Raw genomic sequence first — 15,082 nt, 5'->3', positions numbered from 1 at the left:
ACATGCTCCACAAGTTACACAATCTTAAATTGAAAAAATTGAAAAATACGTCAAAAAAACTGTGGAGATCTGTTGCCGATGACCAGCCACCATTGTAGGAAGTACCGTTATCTCAGTTTGAAATATCGACATGGTTGGATTTAAAAAAAATCTTACTTTTTTTGTAGGCATTGTAGAAATATGATTGAAGCGTCATATAAAAGGTTAAATAATAACGATATAAAATGTATTATTATAGGTTGTCATTTAAAAATTGGATTTAATGGGGTTAGAAGAGAAAAGAGATTGTTTTGCTTGTTTTATGAAAACTAATTGGGTTAAAAAAATTGTAGCTCTTTTTGTAGATGTTGTATAGACATGGTCGATATAAATAATTTGAGCTGAAACAATAAGCTTTCAGATGGTATAAAATTTATTGTAGGTTGTCATATAAAAAAAGTGATGGAATAAAAAAAAGTTACATTTTTTCGATTTTTTATTCCAAGAAAAATGATTTTTTAGGTTTCACTTCAACCACGTGTGTATTGCACACATGATTTTTTTTTTTAATTTTTCTTAAATCTAACATTGTTCAAAATTTTATTTTTTGAAATCGATCATGTCATTTACAAGAAAGTCAGCCATCAAGAAAACGATTCTATTGCAAGTTAACAACATTTCAAAAAATATATCTTTTATTTCAAAAGTACGACCTTATTTGCCACATGTATTTTTTTTTTAAATCAAAATCGATAGAACCATTTTTAAGAAAAATGTATCATGTATCAAGTACAGTTAATTTTGGGTCCTAAACAGAATTCAACTTTCCCTAATTGTTATCTCAAGTTCGATATTCTCAACTTTCAGAATAGCAAGCAGACCTGCTGGTGCGGGGCTAACTTGTACAATCTTTAAACTTAAAAAAAATTCCAGTTTTGTATTACTTATTTTAAAAAGAATCCTAGCAAGAAAATTACACAATTTTTTCTATTCTTCTATTTTATCTAAAAAATGGAGACCGAATTATTCGATGTAACTTTTAAAGGCACGATCGATCTTAAACTATCTTTTCTTGGGTGATTAGTAACATTAGCCTTTTTCCGTTTTAACCTGTAGACCATTAGTGGGAAATACTGTCGAAATGAATAATTCAAAGTTTAGTTTAAACAACCACCTACTTTACTTTTATTCCATACAAAAAAATATTAAACAATTGTAAAACTCAAATTAAATTACTACCCACTCGTCGACACATCCATGCTTTGTTCACCATCACTGCAGGGTGTCACTACAATACAAGGATTTGGTTTTTTGAGTCTCTGTAACATTCCATTGGAAATCAGATCGAATTTCAGATGTTGCACGTTTATTGCATTGCCATCCCATTCCATTAGTGATTTGAATTTAACCGGATCACATAGATTTATCATTTCTAAAAAACATAAATTCAACTAAAGATTCCTAAATAATTAACACTTTTACCATACCCATTCCACCGCCATAAAATTCATTCTTCTCCTTCTCCAATGTAATTTTGATAACATCTTGCCGAGCTGCATGTTGATTTGCGCGGTTCTTTGAAATCGATTGTTTTAATGCAATTTGTTCGAGTTCTTCCTCGAATCGATTCAAATAAAGTTTAATAAGTTCTTCGAATTCTTCAGGAGTAATTGGACTGGTACGATCTTCAATATGACCAAGGAACCAATTAAGTTTCTCGCCAATAAGGTTGCTTTTTATGGCATGACCAAGGCGACTCTTGTGTTTGTTATTGAGACGTTTAACTTTTTTACTCAATGCTTTGGTCTTGCGACTGTTGGGATGTTTGATTTGTTCTAGTTTTTTCTTTAGATTTGCCTGAGAAATATTAAATTTAATATTTAGTTTAATATGTTTGAGTATTTTTTGTATTTATTATTTATTTACCATTTTTTTGTATGAGGACGAGGAAGCGTGCAGCACGTTGTTTTCGTTAGCTCTGTTCACTGACGCTGTGCTGGACTGTTCTAGGCAGAAAAGTACAGCTTTTTCCTGTTCATTGAGGTTTTTTCTGTGCTGAACTGTTCTAGTTTGCTGTTCATTGACAAATCTAGAACAGTTATGCCCTTCAAGCAAGAAAACGGAGTCCAGAAAAGACAGTCCGACCTCCGACCGAGAAAAGCGGGGTTGCACTCACACACTTGCAACTTTTTGTGTATGAACACAAAGTCGAACGAGAATCGTGGTGGAAAGTGAGAAATGGAAAAAAAAGTGAAACAGACATAGCCAACAAGAGCAAAAGCGTCATTTTGTTATGTTTCGTTGAAGTGTATAGTCGCGTCGCGTCGTGTCTCGTTGTTATTATAATATTAGTATAATTATAAACAATATCAAATTATAAACAATATGGAAACAAAAAAAGGTATGTTGTATATATCGCTCAAAGTGTTTGGGTTAAAATGTTGTTTCTTCTTGTTATGTAGATGTAATCTCTAATGATGAAGAAAAAGGCAGAAGGTGAAACATGCGATTGGGCATCTAAAAAAACACCAACAACAGCAGCAACAACAAATAAAATAAAATGAAAAAAATGTATTGTATTTTATATTGTGAAAATTTCGTTTGCCAAAATTAAATAAAAAATAAAACAGTTTCAGTGAAAAAAAAAATAAATCTTGTTCTTTTTTTTGGTCGCGAATGCGATACTTCATCCCTTTTTTATTCCTCTTTCTGGTAGGTTTTCGCTGCTCCGACTCAGGTCCGCCTTCGGCTCCATTTTCTCGGAATGGAGATATTCACCACATCAATACATATGCAATCGACTTCGCGGTGATTATAATTTCCATACTAATTTGAGCCGCCTTCGGACCAGTTTCTGATCCGAAGTCGGACTCAGCTCCGCCTCAGGCGGAGCGGATTCGGACCGAGGTCGGACCTGTTTGCTTGAAGGGTGAGAACTGAGAAGTGTCAAAATCAAAGCTGTCATTTTTTGTTTTTGTTTTGATTTAATTGTGCGAATATTTCTCGGGTGCTCGTGGTTTTTATAACTAATAAATAATTTTTAATTATATTTTTCACAATAAAATTACAAAAAAAATATAAAAATAAACGAGAAACGATAAACAAAAAATTCATATAATTTACAATTTGTTTTTTTATTTTGACAAGTGACGTTAAATGACTGTTCTAACTTGTTCTGACGTTTCTCACGAAACTGTGCAGTCCTGTCCTGTTCTGATCTAGAAAAATCCTCGTTGAACATACTTGTTATTTTGGTGTCCTTGAAATTTTCCAAATCTTGTCAAAAAATTTCCCATTTTGATGGTAGTAAGGGAAATTTTTTGACATATCATTTGAACAGTGATGCCGCTTTACTTTACTATAGTACTATAGCTGCGTTACTTTGGGGACTAGTACGCAGGTTTTTTGTTTTTTGTTCTTCCAGCAAGAAAAAAACCAATGCATTTCTTATGGGAGAAATTTTTTTAGATTTTTTCCGAAGAAAAATATTTTTTAACTCATTACAGCTGTAAACCAAAATCGAAAAAAAAAATTATAGGTACTCACCACGATTTTTTTTCTCGTAAAACAATGTGCAGCTCACAGTTTTTGTGGAAAAAACTTACAACTTTCATCTGTTCACCACAGATATTTTTTTTTCTTCAAGCCTGGTACGCTGCTCGCGCTAAATTTTAGCCAAGAAGAAATTCCCATACAAGTTATCGATAATTTGTATGGGACTCATTTTAGCTCGGCTAAAATTTTTCGATAATTTGTATGGGAGCTATAATTTAGCGCGAGCAGTGTACCAGGCTTCACCGCTCAATTTTTTTTTTATAATCGAAAAGAACTGTATACTAGGCTTTAAGCTAAAAATAACGCGTCCAAAACGCATCCAAAACGCGTCTGAAACGCGTCTGAAACGCCTCCAAAATGCGTCCGAAACGCGTTCAAAACTAGGCTTTAAGCTAAAAATAACGCGTCCAAAACGCATCTGAAACGCATCCAAAACGCGTCTGAAACGCATTCAAAACGCGTCTGAAACGCCTCCAAAATGCGTCCGAAACGCGTTCAAAACTAGGCTTTAAGCTAAAAATAACGCGTCCAAAACGCATCCAAAACGCGTCTGAAACGCGTTCAAAACGCGTCTGAAACGCCTCCAAAATGCGTCCGAAACACGTTCAAAACGCGTCTGAAACGCATATTAGTAACGGTTTCTAAACGAACTGTTTTCCTTCTTTCTGTTTATCTTCAGTTGTTTGGCATATTATATCTACCATAGAAATTATAACGTCATTATCTCATTTATGATATATGAAGCCAAAGCCACTAAATTCATTTTAAGATATCTCGTGCAATAATAACAAAGATATCGGAAAGATTTAAAAAGTTCTTTAAAGAAGAAGAATAGATCTTATAGATACCGTTACTAAATATCTTCTAACAATTTTCCTTATATTAAAGAAAAAGGTCCGAAGTAGTCAAAAAAACGTTTTGTTTTTGCATTTTCTAACGGTAATATTTCAAAAACGGGAGCTGATCAATTTTTTCTGACTTCGGATTCGAGTTCAGCACACCGAAAACCTTCTGAAAAGTATGTTCTTGTTTCGGCAACAGAACCCTTGTTAACCAGTGTAATCATCTAGTATTACAAACTTGTATTTCCATGCTCAGTAATTACAGATGTTTAATATTTTAAATTTAAAAATAAGTAGATAGCAAGCATAAGAAAATAACTCGTGTTCTCAATTTCGCTAAAGTTTGGTATAAAGCTATCAAGTTTGCAAACATTTTTAAGAATGAAAAGATTCCTTTCTTCTTCAACTGCTTGCCCTGAATGACTCTTAAATTGCAAATACTTTTTTTTTGCCTATTAATCATACATAAATGGGTATACACGTATATTTTACTTTTATTTTAATAAAAACATTTTTTTTGTTTTATAAACCCATTGCTGTGTATAAAGTGTGTGTTGTTTAGCAATAAATATTTTATATTTTTTTTTTTGTAACAAACATCAATTTGTTTTTGCAATACACATTTTTTAACAATAATTTATGCTATGTATGTATATTTTTTTTTTGTTCACAGTTACACGTTACACTGTTCGAATACTTTAAGACAAGAACACATAAAAATAAGTGTTTCATTAATAATGCAGAGGAAAATGATAAGAGCTCCAGAATATTTTTGTTTTTTTTGCATAAATCACTGAAGTCATACTTCAAAAGAGCTGTTTCGACATGCATTTATATTCTAAGTAAATAATATTGTTCTGTAAGAAGAATTTCTGAAATTATTTATGCCAATTGGTAATGTTATACACATGTAGTTGGTTAAAAAAAAACAAAAACAAAAAATTATTACATTTTTTTCTTATAAACAATTATCGTTAAAGTTTTATTAATATATATATATTTTTTTAAGTATTACGTTTGTTTTTCAAAAGAAAATTATTAAAAGTGCCCCCACAAACACACACATTCAAAGGAATTTAAAGTGAATAATGCGTAGCATAATATAATAAGTCTCGAGGGTGTGAATGTGTGTGTGTACATAAAACAAAAAAAAACTAAACTCTAAAATTAATTGAAAACAAAATAATAATAATTTTTTTTCTCTCTTTTTCTCTTCCAATATTTTTTTGTTTTGTTATGTTGTAAAACAATGCAAATATTTATGTATATAATATGTAATTTAAAAATTAAGGAAATTTAAATGTTTAACATTATTTTTTATGAACAAATTAAAAAAAAATGGGAAACAATTTTGTTTTGATTTTGTAAATTTGCCTACAACCGGAAAGAAAAAGCCATGCTGCTCTTCTCGAAACTTCAAATTATAATTTTTTTTTTGTTTTAAATATTATTCTTTTTTGTTTTGGGAAAGATAGTTTTCCCTTTTAGGAAAAAGGAGTCTTAATTCACTAAATTTTGTTTGTTTTTAAATTAAATTTGAAGCCTTCGACGACGGTTGTTGGACCCAGCTTCAGACTTCTGGTTTTGTTTAAATTTATTTAACCTCTTCAACTGCTGAGTTTTCGCTAGCAGTAGTTGTAGGGGCAGCGGCAGCGGTGGTACGTTTTCTTAATCCTTCATCGTCGGCAGCAGCTGCAGCAGATGTTGATTCTTCTTCGGGTTTGTCTTGTTTATCGTTTGTTGTATCTTCATCTTCGTCAGAATAGTTGGTTGGTTGTTCACCCTTCTTCAAAAGACGACCAACATATTCATATTTTTCTAAAATAAAATTGAAAATTAGTTTTTGCAGTGTAGAATATAGATCTCATGATGATTTACCTTTGAATTGCATTTCCCATTCTCGGACGGAGTCCATTTCCATGGCATTAAGATCACTAAGATCATCATATTCATCTTTGTCGTTTGCTGTTACACTGAATGTGGCCAAATTTCTGGATGCATCACGACCAGCAAATGAAGCATATGGTCCACCTTAAAACAAAAGAAAGAAATTAAACTATTAGTAACGGTTTGTATGTAGCATTTATCTATAATCATTAGGTTCATTAAATATGACCACATTTATTATGATTCACTGATGCGAAAAATGCATTTTTTTTATATCGTCGAACTAACTGATGCATGCAAATAGCTATTAAGAGATTGATAAATTGGGTCAAGAAAAAAAGCTTAAGTGAATGAACCTGATGAATCAAAATTTTATTTTTGTTTTTTTTACATCTATGTAATATAGCATCATGACACATTGTGGTAGTCGAACGTTACTTAATGGTTCGCTCTATAGCATCCTTTATAAGGATGCCAATACTGAACTGCAAAGCAAAGAATTTGATACCTGCAGGTGGCCTTGGCACAGAGGAATAGGTGGATGACTTCAGAGCCAGACATCGTGGGTTCGAGCCCAACGGTCGGCTCAGAAGTTTTTTTCTAAAATCGCCAGCTTAACTGAAGCCACCTGTGCGATAATATGAGACAATTGTCAACTATTGTCGTTTTCTATTGACGAATCTCAGAATGAGATTTGTGAATTTGACAGCTGAAAGGGGGGGTGAAGAGGGGAAATAGTGGACAAATCTCAGATTTCATGATCTATTTGCGTCCTGAGATTCAAAAAAATGACAAAAAAATGAATCTGAGGTTCAAGAATATGATTCTGGATTTTTATCAAGATTCACGCATACAAACACAAGCACTTTCACATACACTCCTCTGTTTGACATTTGTCTGAACATTTGTTGTTGTTTTATTTTTTTTATACGCACACAATTACAAAACTAGATTTCATATTCTATTTGCAGTGGAAAATCTGAGAATTTTACACAAAAATCTCAAAAGTCAATAGAAAACGACATATGTCTCCTCCTCTGTGCCACGTAGTTCTATGTTATATGTTCTTTCTTTGTGTCTATCTGTCTCTCTCTCTTGTGTAATTGTCTTGTGCTGTCGCAGCCAAATGGCCTCAGTTGCCGCGCTGTTTGTTAAGTGTCAGTACTTCGTACATTTATGTACGAAGTACTATGAATATAATAATAATAATAATTTGATACCTGCTCAGAGTGAGCCAGTTTCTAGTCATAATTTTCTGGTTTTTGAATCTGCAGTGAAATGTAGAATAAAAACAATTCAAAAATGTCAAATGCATTGAAAGCATTTTTTTTGCCTTGATATATGATTCGCAAACACTGACCTAATGCGTTTCAAAATTTTCAGAAAATATTATTTTTGATATTATTGCACAGAAACGTTAATGACGTGGTCAAGTTTCGTGTCTCTTGGTTAGCTGCAAAAAAAAAATTATCCAAATTAGGAGCTATTTTATTGGACAGTGGACTAGATAGTTAGTTAAGGAAAATCTCTCTAAATGTCGTCGACCAAAATTATAGTCTACGTTCCTTAACGTGCCTTTTGTCTCAAATAGATTCGATCAATCAAACATTTCTTATCAAAAAAATTAGGTAATTTTTGATGCAAACTTAATCGGCACACAACGAACATCAAATTTTGAATTTCATAATAAACCCTAAAATAAACTAAAATCCATCGATAATACTCAGTTGATTGATTAAAAAGTATGATGGGCAAATTTGTATGAGGCCTGTGTGTGAAATTGAAATAAATGAAATTTATCTAAAATGAAAAGCTTATCACTAGTACATCATTTCACACCTTGGTGATAAGCAACATAAGCCTTTTTTGTACATGGGGGTCTTATACCTTGTTTTTCTTTGTTTTTTTGAGGAACTTCTCAAACACTCATTAATAATGATAAGGAAAAAGCATGATTTTGGTGACTTCTGAATTATCTGAAGTTAATCAGATATTATTTGCACTTCAATGAGATACAATCGACCCAACTGATTTCGAATAAAATCAGAGTTGTTGAATTGTAGATATTTCACAACAAGACATTATACAACATTTGAAGAAGATAAAGTGCGAAAACTGATCTTCACCTTATCCAACTAACTTATCGCTAAAAAGAACTCAAATAAATCAATTTCACAAAATATCTAAAAATTAATATTTTTTTCTTTCACAATTATGAAATATTTAACTGACGGTGACTGTTATATTTAATTTCTCTATTACCATGCTATAGGTATTTGTTTAAACATTTTTTAAACAAGCGTCACGCTTCAGATAAGACAACAAAAATATCTCAAGTATAAAAATGACTTTGCAACAATTTCTTATGAATTTCTTAAAATTCTCAGCTCCTCATAAATATATGCATATTGTGGAATATAGTATTCGAATTGTATATTCTTATTATATTCCAGTAAATGACGAATGTATACAAATGATGTGTATTATTAAACAAAATGATGTAAGAGATACGGGGGTCAGTTTGTTAACTAAATTCAATTCAATTCAAAACGCAGCACCCACCAATAACATTTTATCGAATATGTGTACAATTTTGTTGGAATAATGATAAATTTAAAAATGAATGAAGCGATAAAATTTTGGGTGGCGTGAGTTGTTTATCTTCTTCGATTTCGATTATATTCGCAACGAATCGTTTTACAAACTAAAAATACTTTATACACATCACTCATGGAAGCAATGAAATTTATAAGAAAGAATAATTAACAAAATAAATTTACATACATTTAGTATAGAGTAGAGACATAGATACCATTTTGTGAAACGCAATAAGTAAGAATTGATTTTTATTATCACCTCTCCTAGAGTGAGAGGCATGAATAAAATGTAAACAAAAATTAAAAAACAGCTCTTCATTCTGACCGAATAAATAAATAATTAATTGTGATTGCTGGATTTTTTTTTTTTTCTTTTTATTTATTTTCTTTATTTCATTTGGTTATTGAAATATTCTTTAATATTTCCTTTTAATTTTGCAAGGAAATATGGAAGATAATAATAATCAATTCGGGGGCTTTGTTAACTTCGACGAATTTCTAGGAAGTAATGCATCTGTTTAAACACACCTACACAGCCAAAAAGGATACATAATTTACAATAATGAAAAAAATTATTATACGAAAAACATTTTAATAGGGCAAAGTATTTTTGGGCAGTGAATAAGGTTGTTGACGTTAATTCAGTGTCGACTTGAGGAAGTACATTTAAGATCATTTCTTGGAATGAAATTAATGCTTTTAGCCGAACTTTCATTCAGGCGATGGCGATGGTAGCTGCGACGGTGTTTATAGCTAAAATGATAATTAAAATTACCTCAAATTTTAAAGACAAATTTGATTAATTTTAATAAACGATTGAATATCTTAATCAAAATTTTTTTTGCGAGAATGGTAATCGAACCAAATGAATGTTACAAGTCTCGGTCATGTGTAAATGAGTAATACAATTTGGTGTCAAACGCGAATAGAATTTTTAAATCAAAAACTCAGCGAAAATGGTTAGAATAAATAAATAAAATTTATATGAAAATATTATACTCAGCTTAATTGTATTAGAAATTGATTAAAAAAAAAAACATTTTAACCTCTAAAACAGACATGAAAAGTATTGCGAACGAAAAGCCGACAGCGGTGCGCTTCAGAGATCCAAAGTGTTATAAAAGAGAACAATTTATTTTACAATTCAATAAAGTTTAATTTTTATGTTACATACTTCATTGTCGGAAGATAAACATTTATGCAATAACCTCAGCCTTTCAAAACAGAGCACTTCCCGTTATCATAGAAACTCGAAATTTTGCATAGTGATGGGTCTTGTGAAAAGAACATTTCAATTACCATATCTACAAATTTAAATTACATTTTTTTTAAGGACTCTTCATAATCGATGCATTGGACAAAAAGTAACAATGCGCAGTCATAAATTCGAGTTAGTAAAAGACTCCATCTGTCTACAACCCAGCGCTGAAATCAAACAGATGATTACTATTGCAAATAGCTTTTACTTTGTTTTGAGAAGTCAAAGCCTTCTCTCGATCAACTAAAATATCTATACAAGATTCTTATCATCCCAATCCTGCTGTCTGGTGCAGAGGCATGGACTTTGACGAAGTGAAAACTCTTAGTATTGTTTCGAGAAAAAATCTTTAAAACGATTTTTGGCGCCGTCTGCATTGATTTTGATTAAAGATCAAGACAACTTTGCTCCGGCCCTGAAAGTATTCGATTCCAATGCAAAGGGACGGCCCAGCAAAGGAAGACTGGCGCACGCAAATGGAAGAGAGCTTGAGATTTATCTGATTGAATATGCAAATGTCAAATTTGAACGACATTGGTAAAAGAACAACAAGCTAAAAATATAGGCCTAGGTTACTTGATAGTTGAATATCCATAATTTTGTAAGGTTCTTTTAAAAATCATTTGAACAGCTCACAGCTGCAACCATTGCAAAAATACCAACTACAATACAATATAGGGGAGAGTGGGGCAGTTTTGAACACGGGGCACATTTGAACACTGCATATAAAATTTTAGTATATCAATCTTTTTTAGAAGTATTTCGATATTTGAACCAGTCAACACGATATCCATAAATGTCAACGACTTTCCATCGTTATCTCGGCTTACTTTCAGATTTATAGGTGGAAGGTGATTTTTATAGTGGTTTTGCATTATTTCAGTTTTTTAGTTGTAAGAGTTTAAAAAAAAATTGGTAAGTGATTTTAAAACACAATACAATTTTTGTTAATGGTTAATGAATTTTAAACTAATTGGCGGTGAATTTTTGAATGAATATATTAATGTTAAATATTTATTCAACATTTTATGTCGTTGACACAGTGGGGGCAGTTTTGAACAAGTATGGTGGGGCACTTTTGAACATGTTCAAAACCGCCCGAGCAGTTTGTATCAGACATTTTAAGGACACTTGAATGTGTTTTATTTAATAAATCGTAATGTTCTTATAAAAAAAAATAATGAAACTAGCATTTGTGGGCAAAATTAAAGAAAAATGGGAATATGTACAACATAATTGAAGATTTAAAAAAATGCCTGAATTCTTCAAGTTCTGCTAGGCTGTTCTCGATGAGAACTCGATTATATACCGCTTAAGCGTTATAGAAATTAAAGTCAAGCTACCTACACCAATTAATCCTTCTGGTACATGAAGAACATCCGCTTTGTTAACATTTGGATTTAATGTCTAGAAATATATCTATATATATTGAAAATAAATCTATTTTACTCTGAGAAGCATAAATGGTATGAATACCATTTTTCTAAGATATATTTTAAATCAATTTTTCTTGGTTTTTGTTTTTCTTTTGAACTTATAAATGTGATAAACTGATAACTATAGTTTAAATTTTAATGTTATTTTTTCTGAGTTTTTATTATTTGTTGGTTAATTGAATATGACATAATAATCAATTTGGAGTTTTTGTATGTTCTTATTAAAAAACTAATAAAAAGTACAATAAAAAATAAAAACACTGCTAAACTTTCTAAATAACAAAGACCGACTTTACTAAACGGTGTTGATACCATGGTTGTTTTTTCGCTAAAACTATAGCTCAAATTGATTAGAGTTTTGTTTTTGAAGAAATATTGAATTTTGTTCGCAATTGAACTGTTTGCTTAAAATTGATCTCAATGTCGTGAGAACTTTCTTCACAAAAGTACTAGCTCAGTTTAGTACTAACTAGATCAGGTACTAGCAACTAGCACTGATACTCAGTTCTAAGGAAAAGTTACAAACCGAGCATTTCTTTAAATTATATAGACTGTGAGAAATTATCATCTTTATCACAGCCCTTGACTTGAAAAGAGACGGATCTGAAAGTAAAAGTTATAGAGCCATCATAAGTGAAAATCGAACATCCTTGCAAAAACCACTTGATGTATGGGTGGATATTTTGGAGAGAAATGGATACCGCATTAGCGCGAAAAAGACAATACCTAGGCTCTCCATTTTATGGATATTTACCTGAATGGAAGAATGCTTGCGAAAATTTCAGAATAACATAAAATGATTAAAAGACCTTTACTTGAAATCTGATGTTAAACCAATTCGATTATGACTATCGATTTTCGAACGAAGTTAATACATTAGTAGTTATTGAGAGGCTAAAAAAGAGTATCAATCATTGCAATCATCAAAAACGCATTATTATTTATTTTAAGCAGTATAACAGCCTAGAAAGTTCTGCAATATATCTTTAAAAGAAAGAATTTCAATATTTGCGGCGATGGAATAGAGAAACTCTTCAACTTCAAGTTTTTTTTCGCTTAGTTAAGTATAATAATTTATAAGTTAGGTAGTTTACCAATGCATTTCCAAAAAAATCTTACCACTCCCTACATAGTCCACTTCCTATAAATCTTTATCATTTTAAATTAAATAAAAATAAAAAATAATTTGTTAGTCATTTAGCGAATGTTATCAGAATTTTAATGTTTTTTTAATATCGTGAATTTAACATCCTAATCGTGTTTCGCATGTTTTGCAGAAACCATAAATAAACTTTTATGGTTTACACCTAGTGCACTAAGAACTATTTGCTGAAACAAAACTAAGGATTTAAGTTCTACATAAAACTTAATGTGACAAATAATGCAGAGGAAAGATTTTATGTTCTACTTAAATGTTTAAATTTCGTTTCAACAAATGGTTTAAAAACTAAGTTCGATCATTGTTTTTTTTCTATACAATTTTTATATCAGTTAAATTAAACTGATTTTTATGAACATCTTCTTGTCCAATTCAACAATATTTATTGACATTTTCACCTTCAAACCATCTAACATCAATACATTTATTTTTTAATTAAATAGTAAAAATTCAAACAACGTACTGTTTTTGGACAAACAACCTTGAAGTCGAAAAAAAACATCTTAAAAATCTTGTTTACTAAAAAAAGTATGATACGCTAGCCAAATAAAGCTCAGAACGGCAAGAAGAGGTTTTCATTATCTATCACAGTAAAAAACAAAAAAAAAAAAGACAAAGTATACATTTATCCAAGTAAAAACCAAATATTTTTCAATACCTCCCAAGTAAGTAAAGTACAGATTGATTCAAGACAACCACATACAAAAAATAAGTAGATACCTAATTAAAGTTCAGGTGAAAATGGTCAAAATAGGTGGTTCTATATTATTTGAGCTAATGACTTCTCTCGACTTGCTCACAAACTAAAGTTATAATGCATCAACCTAAATTAACTCTAACACATTTCTAGAGTTAAATGTTTTGGTGTTGATTGTTCGACTACAATTTACATTTTGTATCTATACCCTAACTACCCACAAAGAAAGAAAAAAAACCTTTTTTTTGACTTTGCTCTCAGTAGTTCAAGGTGCAACGGACATGTTTTTTTTGTACATTATTTTTGTTTTTGTTTTCAGCTACACACAATACCGATACCGGCGCGACCGATACGATACGACAACGGAAGTAAAACAGCAGCGAGCCGAGCAGGGAAACAAACTTTCATTGTTACTTCTGCTGACTTGACAGTAATTTTAATAAATTCTAAAAACCTCCTCAATGCGTTCGTTTTTTACCCGTGTCATTCAATATGGATGGGAGAAAAGAAAACACAACCAACCCACTTCAAAGTATACCCCCGCACAACTTTTCTTAACAAAGTGGGAAGTTAAATATGTTTTGCAAAAACGTAGTTTAGTTGAATAAGAAAGAAAGATAAAGTTTTTTATTTGCACTTACCTGGTCCGTAGAATTTTTTCCCTTTAGTGACGTCATACACACTTCCATTGACCCCAACTAAAACCCTTCCATCTGGTTGATTGCCATCAAATAATCGCAATTCTTGAATTGTGAAATCCCTTCGAAGCTTTGGTAATTCTGGTTCGAGTGGCTTAACATCGCTGTGTGGGACTTCAATGCGGTCTTTAATGATTTTATAAACAAGGAATGCAATGACGGCTACGAGAGCTAAATTTATGGGACTGTAGATGATTTCATTGAGAACGGTAACAATGAATGATGAAGCTTCTTCTGAATTGGCCGTGGAGCCTGCTGTGGCACCATCAACAATATTTTCCGTCGACATGTTTAAAGTTGGAGTAACTTTTTCACTTGGAGTAGTTTTTTTTTACGTTTTAGATTTCTTTTTTCTTGCAGTCTTATTGAACTTTGATCTTCTTTATTTTTTCTTTCTTAAAAAACTAAAATAAAAAAAAAACAACAAAAAAACTTACACAAATATTTGTGCCGTGATTTTATTTAAAATGAAACGACGAAGAAATGAATTATTTTCTTGAATTGGGAATTTTTGTATTCATTAAAATCGTATGTTTTAATATTTTTGGAAGTTGTGAAAAAGAAAAAAACTTTTATTTAAATAAATGTGAGACGACGATTAAAAATGTTGTGTAAAATCAGTCAACACTTCAACAGACGACATTTGTGGAGGAATGAGAAAAAAATACGAAACGTCATGCATGTTGAAAATTTGAAATGAACGAATGAAAACCTAACGAAACAAATAAACAACTTAACGATGGGGCATTGTTTTATGGTGAGTTTAGACTTTGATCTTTGGTGATGGCTGTCAAAAGAGTGTTGCCGTTGTAGAATAATAAACTGTGAATATGAGAAATTTTCATTATTTGTAAATTAAATGCTAGCTGCGTTCCTTTGGAGTAGGTAGATGATTTGTAGATCAATTAACACAACAATCTTTTGGTCCAGTAGATAGATTGTGCGGTTGGTCGTACTAGATTTCTATTCATAAG

The 15,082-nt window shown here is 31.3% G+C and overlaps 2 protein-coding genes across 2 annotated transcripts; both read right to left on the bottom strand.

Moving 5' to 3' along the window:
- Positions 1–1,150: 1,150 nt before the first annotated feature.
- On the bottom strand, positions 1,151–1,860 carry LOC129910709 (translation machinery-associated protein 16 homolog; the record flags this gene model as incomplete). The annotated part of the gene is made up of 2 exons (XM_055988198.1): positions 1,151–1,411; positions 1,467–1,860. Coding segments are annotated over 2 exons (591 nt in total), but the record flags the coding sequence as incomplete, so codon positions are not given.
- Positions 1,861–5,823: 3,963 nt separating this feature from the next.
- LOC129911449 (membrane-associated progesterone receptor component 1) lies at positions 5,824–14,729 on the bottom strand. Its single transcript, XM_055989260.1, has 3 exons — positions 14,052–14,729; positions 6,255–6,407; positions 5,824–6,194 (listed from the first exon to the last, which is right to left on the bottom strand). Exons 1-3 carry the CDS (start codon positions 14,395–14,397, stop codon positions 5,971–5,973), a joined length of 723 nt encoding a protein of 240 aa, XP_055845235.1. The 5' UTR covers positions 14,398–14,729; the 3' UTR covers positions 5,824–5,970.
- Positions 14,730–15,082: the final 353 nt, after the last annotated feature.

This window comes from Episyrphus balteatus, chromosome 2 (genome assembly GCF_945859705.1).
Source record: "Episyrphus balteatus chromosome 2, idEpiBalt1.1, whole genome shotgun sequence".
Classification (NCBI taxonomy): domain Eukaryota; kingdom Metazoa; phylum Arthropoda; class Insecta; order Diptera; family Syrphidae; genus Episyrphus; species Episyrphus balteatus.
The sequence above is the reverse complement of the archived record's forward strand: the minus strand, read 5'-3'. Positions and strand labels throughout refer to the sequence as shown.

What these genes read in the sequence shown, in the direction of transcription:
- LOC129911449 (XM_055989260.1), bottom strand. Translation starts at nt 14,397, where the DNA reads ATGTCGACGGAAAATATTGTTGATGGTGCCACAGCAGGCTCCACGGCC. An exon ending in GAAAAAATTCTACGGACCAG is followed by an intron (nt 6,408 to 14,051) that starts GTAAGTGCAAAT and finishes TTTTGTTTTAAG; the next exon opens with GTGGACCATATGCTTCATTT. An exon ending in ATGGGAAATGCAATTCAAAG is followed by an intron (nt 6,195 to 6,254) that starts GTAAATCATCAT and finishes ATTTTATTTTAG; the next exon opens with AAAAATATGAATATGTTGGT.